We start from the raw sequence: 15,892 nt of genomic DNA on the forward strand, positions 1-15,892 counted from the left end.
ATATAACATATTCTGATTGAAAAGTAATTATTAAATCCACTATGTGACCGGGTATATGAGTAGGAGTGATGACATGCTGTTGTAAACTCATAGATTCCAGTATCTCAGCAAAACGCATGGAATCGTGATTTTGAACCATGTGAACATGAATATTTAAATCTCCAGTAATCATAAGGGGTTCACTAGATAATGTAACTGTTTCTAGATAGTCAGAAAACTCACCAATAAATGCATTAACAGTGATTTGGTGATTAGATGAATATGGTGGTCGATAGACAATAACCAGTCTAAGAGACTGCGAACCGGACCTAATCAACCATTCCAAGAATTCGAAGGATTGACGTTCTCCGGCTGCAGTCTTGCTGGCATCCATATCATCACAGAGAAGCAATGCAGTGCCTCCCCCCATCCGGCTGGTTCTTGGGTGATCTAGCAGCTTGAATCCCTCAGGGGTTGCCTCCAGTCTGCAAGCATCGTCAACATCCCTGAACCACGTTTCTGTCAGGGCAAAAATGTCTACTCCAGAACTACATACATAATCAAGAAAGTCCACCGATTTATTCCTAAGCGACCGAGTATTAAGGGTGCAGAATCTCACAGTGTGATCCCCTCCACGATTTAGAGACAATTGATAGTGAGGAATGTGCGCCACTGATGTTAAGGTGCCAACAGTTACCACAAAAGGGTCGAGAGCATTGGTCGATCAAAACAGGAATGTCTCGTGGTTTGTCACTGACAAAAGCTGAAACTGGAATCAGTGTACGATTGATGTCATGCCTTGATTGATACCTCTCTGGGAAACGATGGCGCGGAAAATTGTCAACAATGACAGAAATTTTCCGACGGTGTCCACCACGACTTCCATGTCGGCAAGGAATACCCCTTGCTCGAAGCAGATGAACAATACTACTGTCCAAGGGTGGACTCTGTTGTCGAAAACTAAGTAACTGGGTACGTGAATATGTAACTCTCTCGGATGTACCAGGTGGATGAGTCCGATGAGCAGTCATTCGTAAAAGCGGGTGTGTTCCTCACCAGATTTTTGGATGGGCCTAGATTAATTGAAATGTCCATGTAGATGGTCAAGTTGATGAACGGATCATGGCTGGCCACAACAAGACACAGGAGACCATGTTTACCCCAGACAACAACAGGTCTTTTGACTGACCGGACATTAATCACAGTAGAGGAAAATGTACCACGCTGTTGAAGTGGGCACTCAGTTACAACCATGAAAATGTGATGCACAATTACAGACGATGATTCAGACAGTCCAAATGAAAAGGTGGTTCGATGCACAAGGCCGAGGCCTACATGGCCTAGTAGTAGTAGTAGTAGTAGTAGTAGTAGTAGTAATAACAGACTAAGTCCAAAAATGGATGTCATTTCTCCAATGGGTAGGATGCCACACCAAATCACAGCAACAAATTCAGTATTACAAGTTTCAGTCAACCACAGTTAATAAAATAGCAAGCTGATGAACCACACATTACGTACATATTGTTAGCAGCAGTCAGTGCATATAACAAACCAAAATTCAAAATGGCGACATCAAAATCACACAGGTCATTAGTCAAGATTCGCGTTCAACAGACAAAAGTCAAAGAAATATCCAATGGAGAAACAAAATATTTCAAAAATTCATACACACACAGGTAGGCGATAAAAACAGCAGAAGATTCCCTGACTGTAGGTAGTTGATGGTAAAACGATGTGGATAAAAAACAACGATTAAAATCAAGAAAGAAGAGCAGTAAATAAAATCACGTCAACAGCTAACAAGAGTGCCCTCAATACTGGTCCTTGTAACTTTGTTATAACGAGAGTTGACTGAACACACCTACAAAGAGCATATGTACCAGTACATGTGTATATAAATCAAACAAGGAGTCCAGTGCCCTCATCCTACCTAAGCAGTTGCTACTGCAGCAAATTTCCTTTCATATATTTTGCCATTCACTAAAAACTTGATCAACTGGAGTGCGCCCTCTAGTGCTACAAATTAGCTAGGTGCTAGCAAGGCCCCGTGTCTCGTTCGACTTCTTACAGAGTTGACAGGGAAGCTCCAAGGATGATTGACTGCTTAAGCAGAGGTACTGGCTAGGTGCTAGCTAGGCCCCCTGTCTCTACGATCCATGGCAAGTCTACCGAGCCAGCTGGATCAACTCCTGAAAGTGTGCCCACCTGGTGTCTCCTACGTCCGTCCTTCCATCTCCAGCAAGTACGCCACACCTATTGACCGCCATGGCTCAGAGGAACTGGGCATCTTCATCGTTCTCATCTGGGCATCTCCAGGACACTGGATCATACCTTGATTGGTCTTTCAGCCAGGAACAATTCAGCTCATGCTTGCCAAGACCAGCAACATTCCTCTGCAGGGAATACGGACCTGGCTTCCCTTGCATCCTGTGACATTTCTACTATATGAAACTACCAAAGTCATGAGCCGGAACAAAATTTACTGAATAAAGAGAAAAAACAATACTTGTGTTTGTTATACAGAGCTGTTTTGGGATTTTTTCCTCAAGTCATTGAATGAAAAAAAATTCAAGGTGACCACTGATGGGAATTGAACCCAGTACCTACATGTCAGCAGAAAAGGTTTTTGCCACGGTGCCTTGCATAATACTTGGTGTCACAGTGCCAAGTTTGGCCCTGTAGTTCCAATATAAAGCATTTTGATTATGTAATATGTAGAGATCTTGAGTGAGTGCATGTTGTGCATACATACAAGGTTAGTCAGTGTTACGTGTTCATTGATTTTTTGAGTGACAAACTGCTGGGTATTTTTGTCATTGTTAGGTCATGTGTGTAAACAAAAAGACAATCCTTTTACATTTGACGTCAGTGTTTAATTTTTACGTCTGATGGGTAAATCAAAATTAATGTGTCAGGATTGATTTTTTTTAGCGATTTTTTAACATCAAGGGTGTTTTCGTTGTAACTTTCGGTCTGATGATGTCATCAGCTTCAAACATTACGCTTATGTTCTTTGACTAAAGGTTACAGTATCTACCAATTTTCAAGTGATTGCAGCAATCATCGCCATCTAGGCATCTATTAAAAATGTATTTTTTGACATTTCTAGGCCTGCCATTAGAAAGTGCTCAAGAATTTCATGATGTCATCATTCAAAGTTTTCCAAACGTCTTGAAAGCAAGGTCATATCTACATGTATTAATGCCAATGTCAAATAATAAGGCGCTTCAGGTTTCAACCAGAGGCAATTAAGGGTCATGTGATCTTTCGTACATGAGAAAGAAAGGAAGACCTACATGACCTGTACCACTTTCCAAGTTGGAGGGAGATGAGCTTATGCGGGTGGCAAGTTAGTCAGAGAGGTTTGCGGTAGCACCATGCAAGGGTATCTCTTTTGCGGATGTGTAGTTCTGAAAAGAACTGGAAGGTACTCAACATTTCGGACAGTATGCTCTGTCCATTGTCAGGAGACTCCTGACAGCAAACCTCTCTTATTATAAGTTGCAGTCACGGTTGACTTTCTGTGCATTTTTAAAGATTAAAATTAATCAACTTTAAGGGCTTGTAATTCTACAAGTGATGACATCATGATAATGTCATGATTTGGTATACGTCTTCAAATGGTAGTCTAACGATGTCCAGGTTTGAAGGGAATTGGCCCAAGAAAAAGCCAAAGTCATGTGTAGAACGTGCCAGTGTTACACGTAGGTCATTGGGCAAAAAGTGGGAAAAGAAAGGAAGAGGGGGAAAGAAAGATGAGACTTTCTGTATCTGTGTGCAACTGAGTATAGGGCTTTTTCACATTTCTCAGGTTTTACATGTAAATAAAAAAGACCTTGTCGTGTTTGCATAGTATGCTAAAAGCACCTAGTGTTTAAAAGCATACCAAAAAATGTAGGGATCTGCACAAAAATGTAGAATTTTACAAAAGTAAAAAAGAAGCTCGATTTTGATGTCGGAATATTCTCCATGAATTTAAGCTTCCATATGATGTGAGCATTATATGGAAGTTTAAAGTAAACTTTATACACAAGTGCAAATAGAGAAATATCTAATTTGTTCTTTTTTAACCTTGCAGGTTTATTCTCAACACTGGGACATCATGTATCCAGCGTGGACTTTCTGGGAGGGGGGACCTGCTGTGTGGCCATTATTTCCCACTGGTTTAGGTCGATGGGACCTCTTCAGAGAATCTCTCGACAAGTATGCATTTCTGTATATTTTGAACTTTACCATATTAAGAATCAACGTTAGCACAGCCAAAGTTTACAATTTTCACTTTATGTTGAATTATGCCTATCTACGGTAGGCTAAAAAAAGAAATGCCAAACTGTATGTAGCATTCGTAAACACATTATTTTAAGAACTATTATTTTTCCAGGGAAGCCAAGAAAACACCATGGGATGAAAAGTTATCCAAGGCATTTTTCAGGGGGTCAAGGTATGTATTTCTGTATTTTCTTCTTCTACAAACTTGTGAAGAGCTTTTGAATGTCATCGCACCTTATGCTCTTGGCAAAAATAAAGGAAAATGCTAAAACCTTTTTAATAAACAAATTCACGCAAACGCAGAACTCCTCGTTTTCTTGATGTCGTGACCTTTAGAATATTACGAGGCTTTTCACTTGAAATGTGCAGTATTTTTTGTCTTCAATTGCGTCAGGGTGTATGGAGATTCTGCATAAGGTCCCCCAAAAAAGTCTCCGGGTTTTGGTCACTACACATCACCATAGACCTGTGCATTGGCAAAATGAACAATTCTTTATTTTGCATAAAACAATTTCCAAAAGCTGCCAAACTACTTGATCGGCAGGAATTCTTCTACCGTATCATTTTAACTTGTTTTTGATGGGTGGGGTTGAGTAATATGTATGGTGAAGGAATCACCCTAGGCCCCCATACATTTCAGTCAGGCACTTTTTTCAGATGACGTCATTCGTGTATCTTTACAGGAAGGCTGTGTCTGAATCAGTTGGCTGCGGCTTGATATTACGCATGATTCTATGGGAAATGGCCAAGGTACTGGCAAATACTCAGTGTAATTTTCGGCCGTAGCCAATTGGACTCACGTCTGTGAACCAGACAAATGAAGTGATCTTACATCCTGCTTATGTATACAAAGTGAAAATGCTTTCAAGGTACAAACCATGAAGGGCCAGTCTATTTCAGTGTCGGTGAGGCGTACGCATGCAGTGGCGATGGACATCGTGTTATGACAACTGCACATGTAATGACTCGTTACTTGCCAAGAACAAAGATAGAGTGACAGGAGATTTCATTTTCTGAGTAGCATTTTTCCCCAATATTTTATATGCAACTTCTTTATGGTGTACATGTATAAACTAAAACGGAAAACAATACGCACAGTATATCATCTACCTCATGAGAATTTTATTTTCATTTTGACTCGGGAGCAGAACTGCTTTCAATAATTTCATTTATTTATTTTTTAAAGGATATTTGACGTGCAACTCGTTTCCTCTGAGCTAAAGCAGAAAACAATATGCAAAGAATGTCCTATACTGCTACCTCATGAGAATTTCATTTAAAACTGGAAACTGGAGCTGAACATTTTCACATTTAATTTTTCCACGATTGTGCTACTGTATTCTAACATGCTCAATTTTGCCAAGAATAGAAGCCTCTTGTTCGAGTAAGATGACTGAAACCATTGTCTCTTGTCATATTTTATGGTCTTTTTATTAATTCAAAGTTGTTAATTCACACTTCTCATAGTCACAGGGTCATGCACTCTAAAGTATATGCGCATGTACATCACTTCCAAGGGAAAAAAATCATGAAACAAATCATATAGGGAAACTGACTGGAGCAGGGTTTGAACCTGCGACCTCTGGAACACCATACCAGTGCTCTACCGACTGAGCTACCCAGCTCATGTCGGTGGCTCTTCCTATTTGTCAATATCTCGGGGGGGGGGGGCAGCCAGAAGCCATTAAACCTGAAACACCATGTAGCCGGGGATCACACCCCAATTACACACGATACAACCTGGGAAGTGTTGAACAGGGATCACTCAAAGCGGATGCAGCTTTTTGAACATAAATCATGAACCAAATCATATAGAAGTCCGTCAGGATGCCGAAAAACCGTGGGAAAAATTGGACAGGGAACAAGATGAGCATAGACCAGACAGGAGATGATGTTTTAGAGGGAAATGCTGGCAGTGCGGGTGGACATTTCTGATCATCAGTCGCGAGGCAGACCCGCGCACAATCCCGCACCATACGGGCGCTGCTGGACCCTCAGGTGTGGAAGTGTGTCACAGGGGCCATTTCCCCCAGACTGCCCTGCCCCACTTCTGTCCCTACAAGGTACACAGTGGCAGACCCCGGGAAGAGGTCCGAAGGCATAGATTGAAGGCATCATTTTTCTTTCCTACCTAATTTTTCACTGAAAAGTTCCATATAAAGGAACTTGCTACACCCTTTATTTACTGCAGCTGAATGATCTGATATGGAATGCTTGGAGTGAACCTACTGAGAGTTACATGTAGTGGGAGGGTAAAAGGAGGGCATCTGGATTGAATAAAAGAAAAGGCAAGCCCATTGTGGAAATTTTCACAAAACAGTGCATTGCCAGATGTGGACAAGTGTAGACCATCTTGCCAATACAATGAGATGGGATTTGGATGGCATTGGGATGGATTTGTTGTATGGGAATGAACAATGGTAGTTTCTTGCAAATCTTGTGAGTGAGTGAGTGAGTGAGTGAAGTTGTTCAGAGCAAACACACTATTTTTACCCACACCTATTGTTTGCTCACCAGAAGAAAACAGCCGAAAATAAGAGGATGTCCAGCCACACAGCTGAGGGAGCTGGCTGTCTGAACCATGTCATTTGAGAGTGGGACAATGCAATTGCAATATTATATGTGCTTAGCTTTATGACATTGTTGCAAAGGCACAAGAGAACAAAGTAGCAAACTAATTTCATAAATTAAAGCATTGGAATGTCTCCTTATTATCAGTTTGGATCCCTAGTTGCTTGCCCATCAAACACCCTGCCCATAGTGTGATAGCTACCACTCCTGAAAAAAACACCAGCCATGGAATGGAATGTGTGCCAGATTGGACAGATATTTATTAGCCAAGTGTCCCCAAATCATTGACCCCCTAAGGTAGCCCCCAAATCCAATGCAGCTACTGTGTCATATATCCAATATTGATCTGGAATTATAACTTTCCCATTGAATCCCCCAGAAGAAGATCTGCCACAAATTCAAGTCTTCCTTTGCTCCCTTTTATGGCTGAAAATGTAATTTCATTCAGTTGAGTGGGGTAGCAAATTAGAATGAAATTAAGTTCTTACTGTGGAATGTATCACTCCGCGTTGCGGAGGTGCTTGAGCTATGAGTCTCGGGTATATAAATCGGGGTGTGGCAAGAATGTGCCATCTGTGGTCCGACAGGCAAACACTACTTCATCATAGCAACTTATTCCTGTTATTTGCAAGGCTTTTTTCCCATGGGTTTTTACCCCCACAGGTTTTTCCCACTAGGCAAATAATACGAAGGAAGTTGTGGTGATGATGGAAATCGTTATCATATTTTTAATACAACAATTATTTATCACATGCTTTTAATTTATTTACTTGTCATAAACCATATCGTCAATACTTTGGTATAGGTATAGTATTAAAATGATAATGTTTGCACGGATTCCTTAGTAATCAATCGTAATGTTACACTGTAATGTCTGGATTGCAGGGACAGTAAATGGTACCAGTCAGTAAGATTCAACGACATGTAAGATCTTTTAAGAGATGAGTATTCATAATTTTGAATCAATTAAATGGAAGAAGTAATGAATAAAATGGGTGTGCATGCCTATTGGTCGCCCCTCCAAAGTTGTAATCTAAGTGTCATGGACTCATTAAGAACTTGTACCATTGTTTTTTGACTCCTTTCAATAAGTCTACTAGCCAATAAAGAAATGCCTGACCTGGAACCAAGGCCTGACAAATGAATGGAAGTCAGCTAATGGGGAACTGGATTGATTAACTAAAAGGCATGTAATTCCCATTGGGTAAGGTGTTTTTTAACCTGAATGGTACTGTAGTGGACTTGTTAATGGTGCTGGTTGCTCTGCTTACTCTGTATAACAACAAATCCAATTTGATTAAATCACTTTTTTACAATTTTTCTCTTATGCTGTTGGGAAAGTGGTTCCTAGTGGGTCATGAACTGATACCAGTGGGCCTAGACAACTTGGAGTAAAGTGAAACATTGAGCATGCCCAAAGATACCCCCACTTGGCAAAGGCTATCTGGTGAAGACCCAAAACAAGCACTGGGCATGCTATTAGACTCGCCAAGTGGGTGGTGAATTGGTCCAGCCGGCAAAACCTGGTGATAGGTAAACCTGCTTCAGCTGTAGACTGGGAGTGGAAAGGGGTAAACCCTGTATACTGAGTTGCCACATGGAGTCCATGAGCGCAGGTTGATCTGTACCATTGCAGTCCAGTCCAGTAAATGGTTTTGAAGATAATGATCTGCAAATAATTCAATTTGCGGATGTGTCACATGGCAAGTGATGAAGTTATCATGGCATCACTTTTCTTGAACAATCCGCAATCAAGGTTTTGCTGGGTATACTGTAAATTTGATGAACTTGCAAGATAAAAAAGTGTCTCAAAATAGCGCCTAGAAAAACTATACACAAAGTGAATACATAAGACTTGAAGAAGGAAAAAAAAAGGTCTGTGTTAGAGAACGGAACAAGGGGCTTTTCAAAGTTTCTAGGGTTTGGGAAAAAATGCTTGGCATACATACTTGCAGTATGAGACATAGTGAAAAAATGTGTTGAGAGTCTGTTGGACTTGCAGAAAAATTTAAGTTGTCAAAAATTCACATGATTAAGTCATGCTGTCACTTCAGGAGACACATGCTTAATGAACCTACCTGTATTAAATCTGAAGTGTTAAGTTGAGTTCACTTGAAATGTTATACCGGTATAAATATTAGAAGAAAATGGTGCAGATAAAACAAAATAATAGAAATTTAAATAAAAAATGTTATAATGTCACTTTGTAAAGATAACCAGGAGTTGATGTGCTACCTGCTCAGGTAGAATTTCATGTTGGTCTGCCCTGGTTTAATATGTGAATCAAAACTCGTAATTTTTAATGACATTATGACGCCACAAAATTTTACAGGCAACCCCAAAATCTACTTGGCCCACCAAATGTCTTGGAAAGGGATTTTTTTTGGGGGGGGGGCTTGTTTTATCCAAGAGATACACCAATACAAATGTTAACATGCAAAACATTTACATAAAAATTTTTAAATTATTGGAAGACGTTATCATGGTTTCACTCTAATTTCCACCTATAATGCGTCTTAGTATTGTGTTTAACCCTTTCCAAGTGGTTCTGGATATATTGATCCGGAAAGAATTCTTTGTAGGTATACCAATGACACATTATATCATCATGATTGTGTCACACAATTTTCCAAATATTGCACTTATTTACATGTATTTGATCTTTGAGAAGGCCCACTCAAAGAATTTAAAAAAAGGAAACTTACAAAAATCTTGTGATGTACATATACACATGATGACATCATTGTTGTAGGACCATTTGTGGTCCTATGTGTAGGTCTTTGGGCAAAATTCAGTGAAATCTGTGTTTGCAAAGTGCCAGAAGTCTTTGCCAGAAGAAGATGAACTAGCACTTTTCTATTTGCATTAAACCGAAGAGGTTTTTCACATTCGTCTTCATAAAGATGCAAATAATAAGTAATTTTGGATTCAGAAACATTGAAATGTCCATGTACATGTACATATTATTCGATGACATTATAGTGACATCATAGCACAGGACAAATATTCAATGCAAGTCCCTTTAAGTTGCAACGATTCTGGACAATTTTATTTTGGTTAAAACTGACCCTTCACAAAAACGTAATAAAAACACTCAAAATTTAGTAAGAAAAGGGCTTTTCCATGCAGACACGGAAATGAGCTAATTTTTTCCATAGAGTTTCTTAGTTTGTTTTTGTTTTTATGATGGAATATTGACCAAAGCTTTGACAAAAATACTGCTAGGTTTGCTAGGTTTCCTGCATTCACATACCCCTGCCCAGCCTCAATAAGCAAATTTGCGAAGTGCGTATTACAATTTGCTGAAAATTATGTATTCTGCCTCTTGACCCTCCACAATGCATTGTGGTCCCGCCGCCACATTCGTCATTTTCTCAGCGCCTTTAATTTACAAATGTGTCTTTATGGCATTGTCTGAGTTTCGAGTTCAGTAACCATTCACGTTTGTGAATTGACTTGATTTGTAAGTACGAATAAAAAGTATATTCTGTGCTATTGGTAAGAGTGATTTTCCTTGTATGTTGTCCTTTTGTTGTTCTTTTCTGCCCTTTTTTTCTGTGCATTATCTACAGGTTTGGGTGTGATGTGCTGTTGGACTGTGTTGTGTATGTGTAAGGCCGTTGGACAGGGCTAGCAGGCAGCCCTTTGTTCTCAATGTGGTACGTGCGTAAGAACAATAATGGCCCAACGCTGTTAACTTTGGCCGTGGAGTGGGGCTGGCAGGCTGCCCCGCTCCTTTGTGGTGCGGTTGCGTTATCTGAGATTAATGGCCGTGACGGGGAGAGACTCAACGGACCGGGGTTGAGTGAGCAGCTGCCGCAAGATACCTCAGACCCTTATCTACATTGACTGAGTTGAGCGAGCAGTTGCCGCAACTTTACCCTTGATCACTGATGACCATGGCTGGAATTGATCAGGTTGAGTGAGCAGCTGCCGCAACACTGCCCTTGACCACTGATGACTACTCTGGGTGCCTACCGGTCGGGCCAAGCTGACGTTACCCTTGATAATCAAAGCCTAACGAGCTGTTTCTTCTCTGTGCTACAAGTACTGAGTGTTGCTTTGAACCACATCCCCAAGCGAACCCTACCAACGATGGCACAGCGGGGCTCGTGGGCAACTGTCCACTGTCTGCCCCAGGTTCCTCGCTGGCTACTGCCCGCTGGGTGACGTCCGCTCAGAAACCGAGCAATAGGTTCCACGGCTGGCTAGCCACGCTCCACCGCCTCAACTGCAGGCAAACCTTTGCTACAACACGGCACCCAGCCTCAAGTTACATCTGACGATACTAGCCCTTTTGGACTGCTGCGCTGCATGGGTTTTTCTCCGCCACACCCCATCTACAGATGTATCGTGACCTCCGATGGACTCTGGACATAAGGCTGCCGATCCCGACATGGGACGTTCCTCCCAGGGTACGACTGAAAACTTGGGGGATCCCTTGGGGGATCTCCATCCCTCCAGACTTCTGGCTCCCCCCGCTCCAGCAAAGACTCAGAAGCGCAAGGCCAAAATTGTCTTCTTCGGCTTCTTCTCAAGATTGACTCCAAGCCTCAGCCAGCAGCAAGAGAGTCTGACCCAGATCCCATGCCGGCCATTCTTCCTCCCTCCTCCTGAACTCTGAAGTCCTCTGGCAGTCTCCCTACGACAGGTGCCTACCATGGGGGTCGTACATTCATTGGTATGGCTCACCAGTCTACACACAGGGGTGGCCCCATGCCTCCCGGATCAGCTACAATGACCACCACACACCATGAACTACACCTGTCAGACGAACTTCACAGCAGTTCACTCAGTCATGACTTGAAGGTTACAATGCCTCGGGCCGACACCCCAGTTTCCTGGGGGCGGCCCATTCAGAGGTGCCACCAAACTATGTAGGCTCTCCACCGACCACTTTTTGGGCTACAGAACTGCATCCGCCGCGGTTCTCGAACGCCACTCATCACTGCGACTTCTGCCTACTGGCTAGAACTATCTGACTAGGGTGCTTCTGTCACAGCTTCCCGTCGGCTCAGCCCGCTTCGACTGTATTCGAGACATACTGCTGATGCCCCGGGTTTGTAGGTTCTTCCTTCGTATTCTGCAGCCAGATCACTGCACATAAGGAGCGTAAACACTCATCGTCTTCTGCATGATCCAGATGCAAGAAATCTCACTCTTCACCTAGGTAAGATATTTCTTCATCAGACTTGATGATGGTGGTCTGGTCTCTCGGAGATTCTGCCCCCTTTATGCGATACGATCAGCGTACCATGTGTGTTTTATTTTTACCATCAGTCTTCTTTTCATAATGCCTGTGGTGGATGTCATCATCCTACCAACAGACCTATCGAGCCCTCCGATATTTGAAACTTTGTCATCAGAGGCACTCAGGCATGTAAAACCAGCCCCTATCTCCAGACAGGCTCCCCCCTATCTCTGACCGATGTTCACGCCATTCAATTCAGTATCCACATCTGGAACATCCTAATTCACCAAAATGTACGTGGTTGTGAATTCTACATGCTCCTTTCATCTATTCATTCCCGACTCTCCTTCTTTTGCTTGGCCTGGCCATGCCGCACATTGCTTTTAAGACACAAGTTCTTCTTTAGTGGGCGTGTCCAAAGTGTGCATACTGTGACTGTTGCAAGGTCCGATAAAAGTGCGCCTACTATCCACATACAGTTTTTTTTGTGGGTTTGCCATGGTTGTATATTTGACTGTGCCCTGCGTAATCAAAATGTTAGGTGGAATTGGCAAGCATTTGTCAAGCTCACCAATTAGCCACATGCACTCTCTGTTCCACTTTCGACAACACCTAGTAAGTTGTTCTGTTAAAGTCTAGAGCCACAACTCCTCGGTAGTGGCATACATCAATCATCAGGACGGCACTCGCTCTCCCCAACTCTACACCCTTGTGTGACAGCTCTTCATGTGGACAAACAATCAATGCATCAGCCACCAAGTCGTCCACCAGCAACAACATGGCAGGTGCCTCATATCTGCTGACAATGCCCATCTCCCGACGTTCTCTCACCTGTGGGCATGTATGACAGACTCCCTACAGATCAACTGGCCGGGCCTTGTGGCTTATGCTTTTCCTCCAATCTCCCTCATCCCGTGGGTTCTGTCTAGGATAGAATGCGAGCCATGTCGGATCCTCCTCGTCGTCCCGTTCTTGCCTTGCCAACTGTACATGTGGTTACCAGGACTGACAAGACTCCTGGTATGACAGCCGTTAATCCGTCTGGTTAGGGAGGACATCCTCCATCAGCCCGAGTTGGGGATCCTAATAATAATAATAAAGCATTTATAAGGCACACTATATCTGCAAAGCATTCAGAGGCGCCAGTCTAGGTGGAAAAATGAAAAACTCAATTGTGCATTCATAGTGAAAAAGCTTGTGAGAAGAAGAATGATTTGAGATGATGCTGAAATTGCTTGATGTCATGTTCTTGTCTTAGATGATCCGGGAGTGAGTTCCATAAGCGTGGTGCAATTGTAGAAAAAGCCCTGTCTCCGGCACTGGCCAGCCGAGTCTGGGGAACAACTAGGGTATTACTTGTTGACCTCAGACCCGGCCTGACAGAGCGGAGTTGCAGCATGTTTGCAAGATAAAGGGGACTAGAGCCGTGGAGTGTCTTGAATGTGAGAAGGAGGATCTTGAACTGAATTCTGTATTTGATGGGTAACCAATGTAGTTTGTTGAGAATGGGAGTTATGTGAGCTTTCCTTTTGGTGCTCGTTAGAAGACGTGCGGCAGCGTTCTGCACTAGTTGCAAACGATGAATTGTACCGTGCGGAAGACCGGTGAGCAGGCTATTGCAAAAATCAAGTTTAGCAGTGATAAAGGCATGAATGAGTTGCTCTGCTGCGTTCTGAGAAAGTAAGTGTCTGATACTTGCTATTCTTCTTAGATGCATGTATGATGTCTGACAAATCTTGGACACATGTTTTTCAAAGTTTAAGAACCGGTCAAACACCACACCAAGATTGCGGGCATCCGTACTGGGTACCAGAACAGCATCGCCTATTTGTAGGTTTTGGATTTTGATTTTGTGTTGAAGTTGTGGCGAAGAAATAATCATGAACTTTGTCTTATGTGGGTTGAACCTCAGGAAATTGTCCAGCATCCACTTCTGGATGTCGTGCAAGCATGTGATGAGAGAATCGAGCATCTTTGTATCATCATCCTCAAGGTTGGGACTGAATGAAGTATACAGCTGGGTATCGTCTGCGTAAAAATGTGACTGGATATTGTGTTGCCGAGCGAGTTCCCCAAGAGGCGTTGTATAGAGAGTAAAAAGGATCGGACCAAGAACGGATCCCTGGGGGGCCCATATTTAACCTTAATCGCACCTGAGGATTCCCCTTGTATCTGAACTATCTGGTGACGGTTACTAATGTATGAGTTAAACCAATTCAACACTGAACCCTGGATGCCAAAACAATTAGAAAGTCTATGAATAAGTACTGAGTGATCAATGGTGTCAAAGGCTGCTGAGAGGTCCAGAAGTACGAGCAGCACGGCTTTTTTGTTGTCCACGGCACACATGATGTCACTATGAACTTTGAGAAGGGCCGTTTCGACACTGTCCGATCCTCCCCCCAGCATCGGAGGGTCTTCACCTGACGTGCTGGACATCCAATTATCCTGCAGAGTGTCAGGCCTTTCTGCAGACACTACGTCCATGGCAGCCCGGGGTCTAAGACTGTCCACTCGCAAGATTTACAACAGCCGACTACAACATATTACTAGATGGTGCGATGACCACAGTGTTTCTCCAACCGACGCTCCTGTGAGTTCCATTGCAGACTTTCTCATGTATCTGTTCCACTCGGGCCTCCACATTACCACCATCCGCAACTACCAGTCGGCCTTGGCAGCCGTTCATTCGGGCATCAGCAATGGATCAATGGTCTTTGATAACACTGCCATCTACCATCGTCTTCCAGGAATGTTTGTTTAGCATCCTCACGTCAAATGCCCTGTTCTATCCTGGGTCCTTGGAAGCATGTTACGCGTTCTCGCCGGTCCCCCTTCGAGCCGCTCTCTGATGTATCTAACTCCATCTCAGCATCAAACCAGCATTCTTCCTTGCAGTTGTCATTACATGCAGACACAGTAGCGAACTGCATGCTCTATCAATTGCCAAAGGTCACATCTGCTGGGAGCCGCAAGGGGTTCGCCTTATCCCAGCCATCAAGTTTTTGACGAAAAATCAGACGCCTACCTTCCGGTCTCCTGACATATTCGTTCCTGACATAACCTCACTTTCGGGAGGTGACTCTGACAAGAAATGGTGTCCGGTTCACACGCTCAAGTGGCATATGTATCTTGCCAGGACCAAGTGCCACTGAGAGTCTAGTTCCCAGTTCTTCATCACTGCGACAAAACCATTTCAACCAGCGTCAAATGACACTATTGCCCTATGGATGGTTTCAGCCATCATCTTCATGAACTGAGACTGGTCGGCACAACATGACGAGATGACCCGATCTCACATCAGGGCTCACTATGTTCGGGCTGCCTCCCCGTCCTGGTCATACTTCAGAGGAGTTCCTCTAGCGAAAATCTGTCAGGCGGCTTGCTGGAGATTCCCCTCCACCTTCACCGAGTGCTATCTGACGGATGTCCTGCAGAGCAAAACAGCTCATGCTACAGTGACCTTGCGTTCGGTGGTCCGGACAATGTCCAGCAGTGTCCCGGGCTGGACGGTAAATACCTCATGAGACAATTCTTTCTTCTGGTGAGTGTTCGCTTGGATGACGCCTGTCTGTGTTAGTTAGTAACTACACTCCCATCACCGACCAACCTCCAGGGTACGGTGCCACTCTGCATATGTAGGCTGGGCAGGGGTATGTGAACGCAGGCAACTACTTCCCCACTTGGAGTGGCTCAGGTCTCCTAGTGATACTTACCCCTGCTCAGCCACTCCCGCCCGTCCTTCCCCACTTTGGCTCCGGTGATCTCACCGCTTTGAAAAGGACAAACATGGCGGTGGGACCGCAATGCATTGTGGAAGGTCAAGGGGCGGAATACATAATCAAGTCTTTTCAACGAATTGTAATAGGCACTTGGGAAATT

At 43.3% G+C, this 15,892-nt stretch overlaps 2 protein-coding genes and 1 non-coding gene across 8 annotated transcripts in view; 2 read left to right on the plus strand and 1 right to left on the minus strand.

The window, feature by feature from the left end:
- Positions 1 to 15,892, plus strand: part of poglut1 (protein O-glucosyltransferase 1) — a 166,363-nt gene that overhangs the window by 68,002 nt on the left and 82,469 nt on the right. For all 6 annotated transcript variants that reach the window (XM_087136051.1, XM_087136052.1, XM_022252495.2 and 3 more), the window contains 2 exons: positions 4,058 to 4,182; positions 4,361 to 4,420. In XM_087136051.1, the coding sequence (XP_086992177.1) occupies positions 4,058 to 4,182; positions 4,361 to 4,420 (185 nt within the window). The remainder of the gene's footprint in view (positions 1 to 4,057; positions 4,183 to 4,360; positions 4,421 to 15,892) is intronic.
- On the plus strand, positions 4,431 to 15,683 carry LOC147799369 (uncharacterized). Its single transcript, XM_087135417.1, has 2 exons — positions 4,431 to 14,773; positions 14,874 to 15,683. The coding sequence occupies exons 1-2, from the start codon at positions 14,496 to 14,498 to the stop codon at positions 15,163 to 15,165; spliced, it is 570 nt and encodes a 189-aa protein (XP_086991543.1). The 5' UTR covers positions 4,431 to 14,495; the 3' UTR covers positions 15,166 to 15,683.
- Positions 5,801 to 5,873, minus strand: Trnat-ggu (transfer RNA threonine (anticodon GGU)). The gene has a single exon. It is a non-coding gene; the product is annotated as a tRNA-Thr (tRNA).

Source organism: Acanthaster planci, linkage group LG04, assembly GCF_054643075.1.
Source record: "Acanthaster planci isolate LZ-2023a linkage group LG04, COTS_SCS, whole genome shotgun sequence".
NCBI classification, from domain to species: domain Eukaryota; kingdom Metazoa; phylum Echinodermata; class Asteroidea; order Valvatida; family Acanthasteridae; genus Acanthaster; species Acanthaster planci.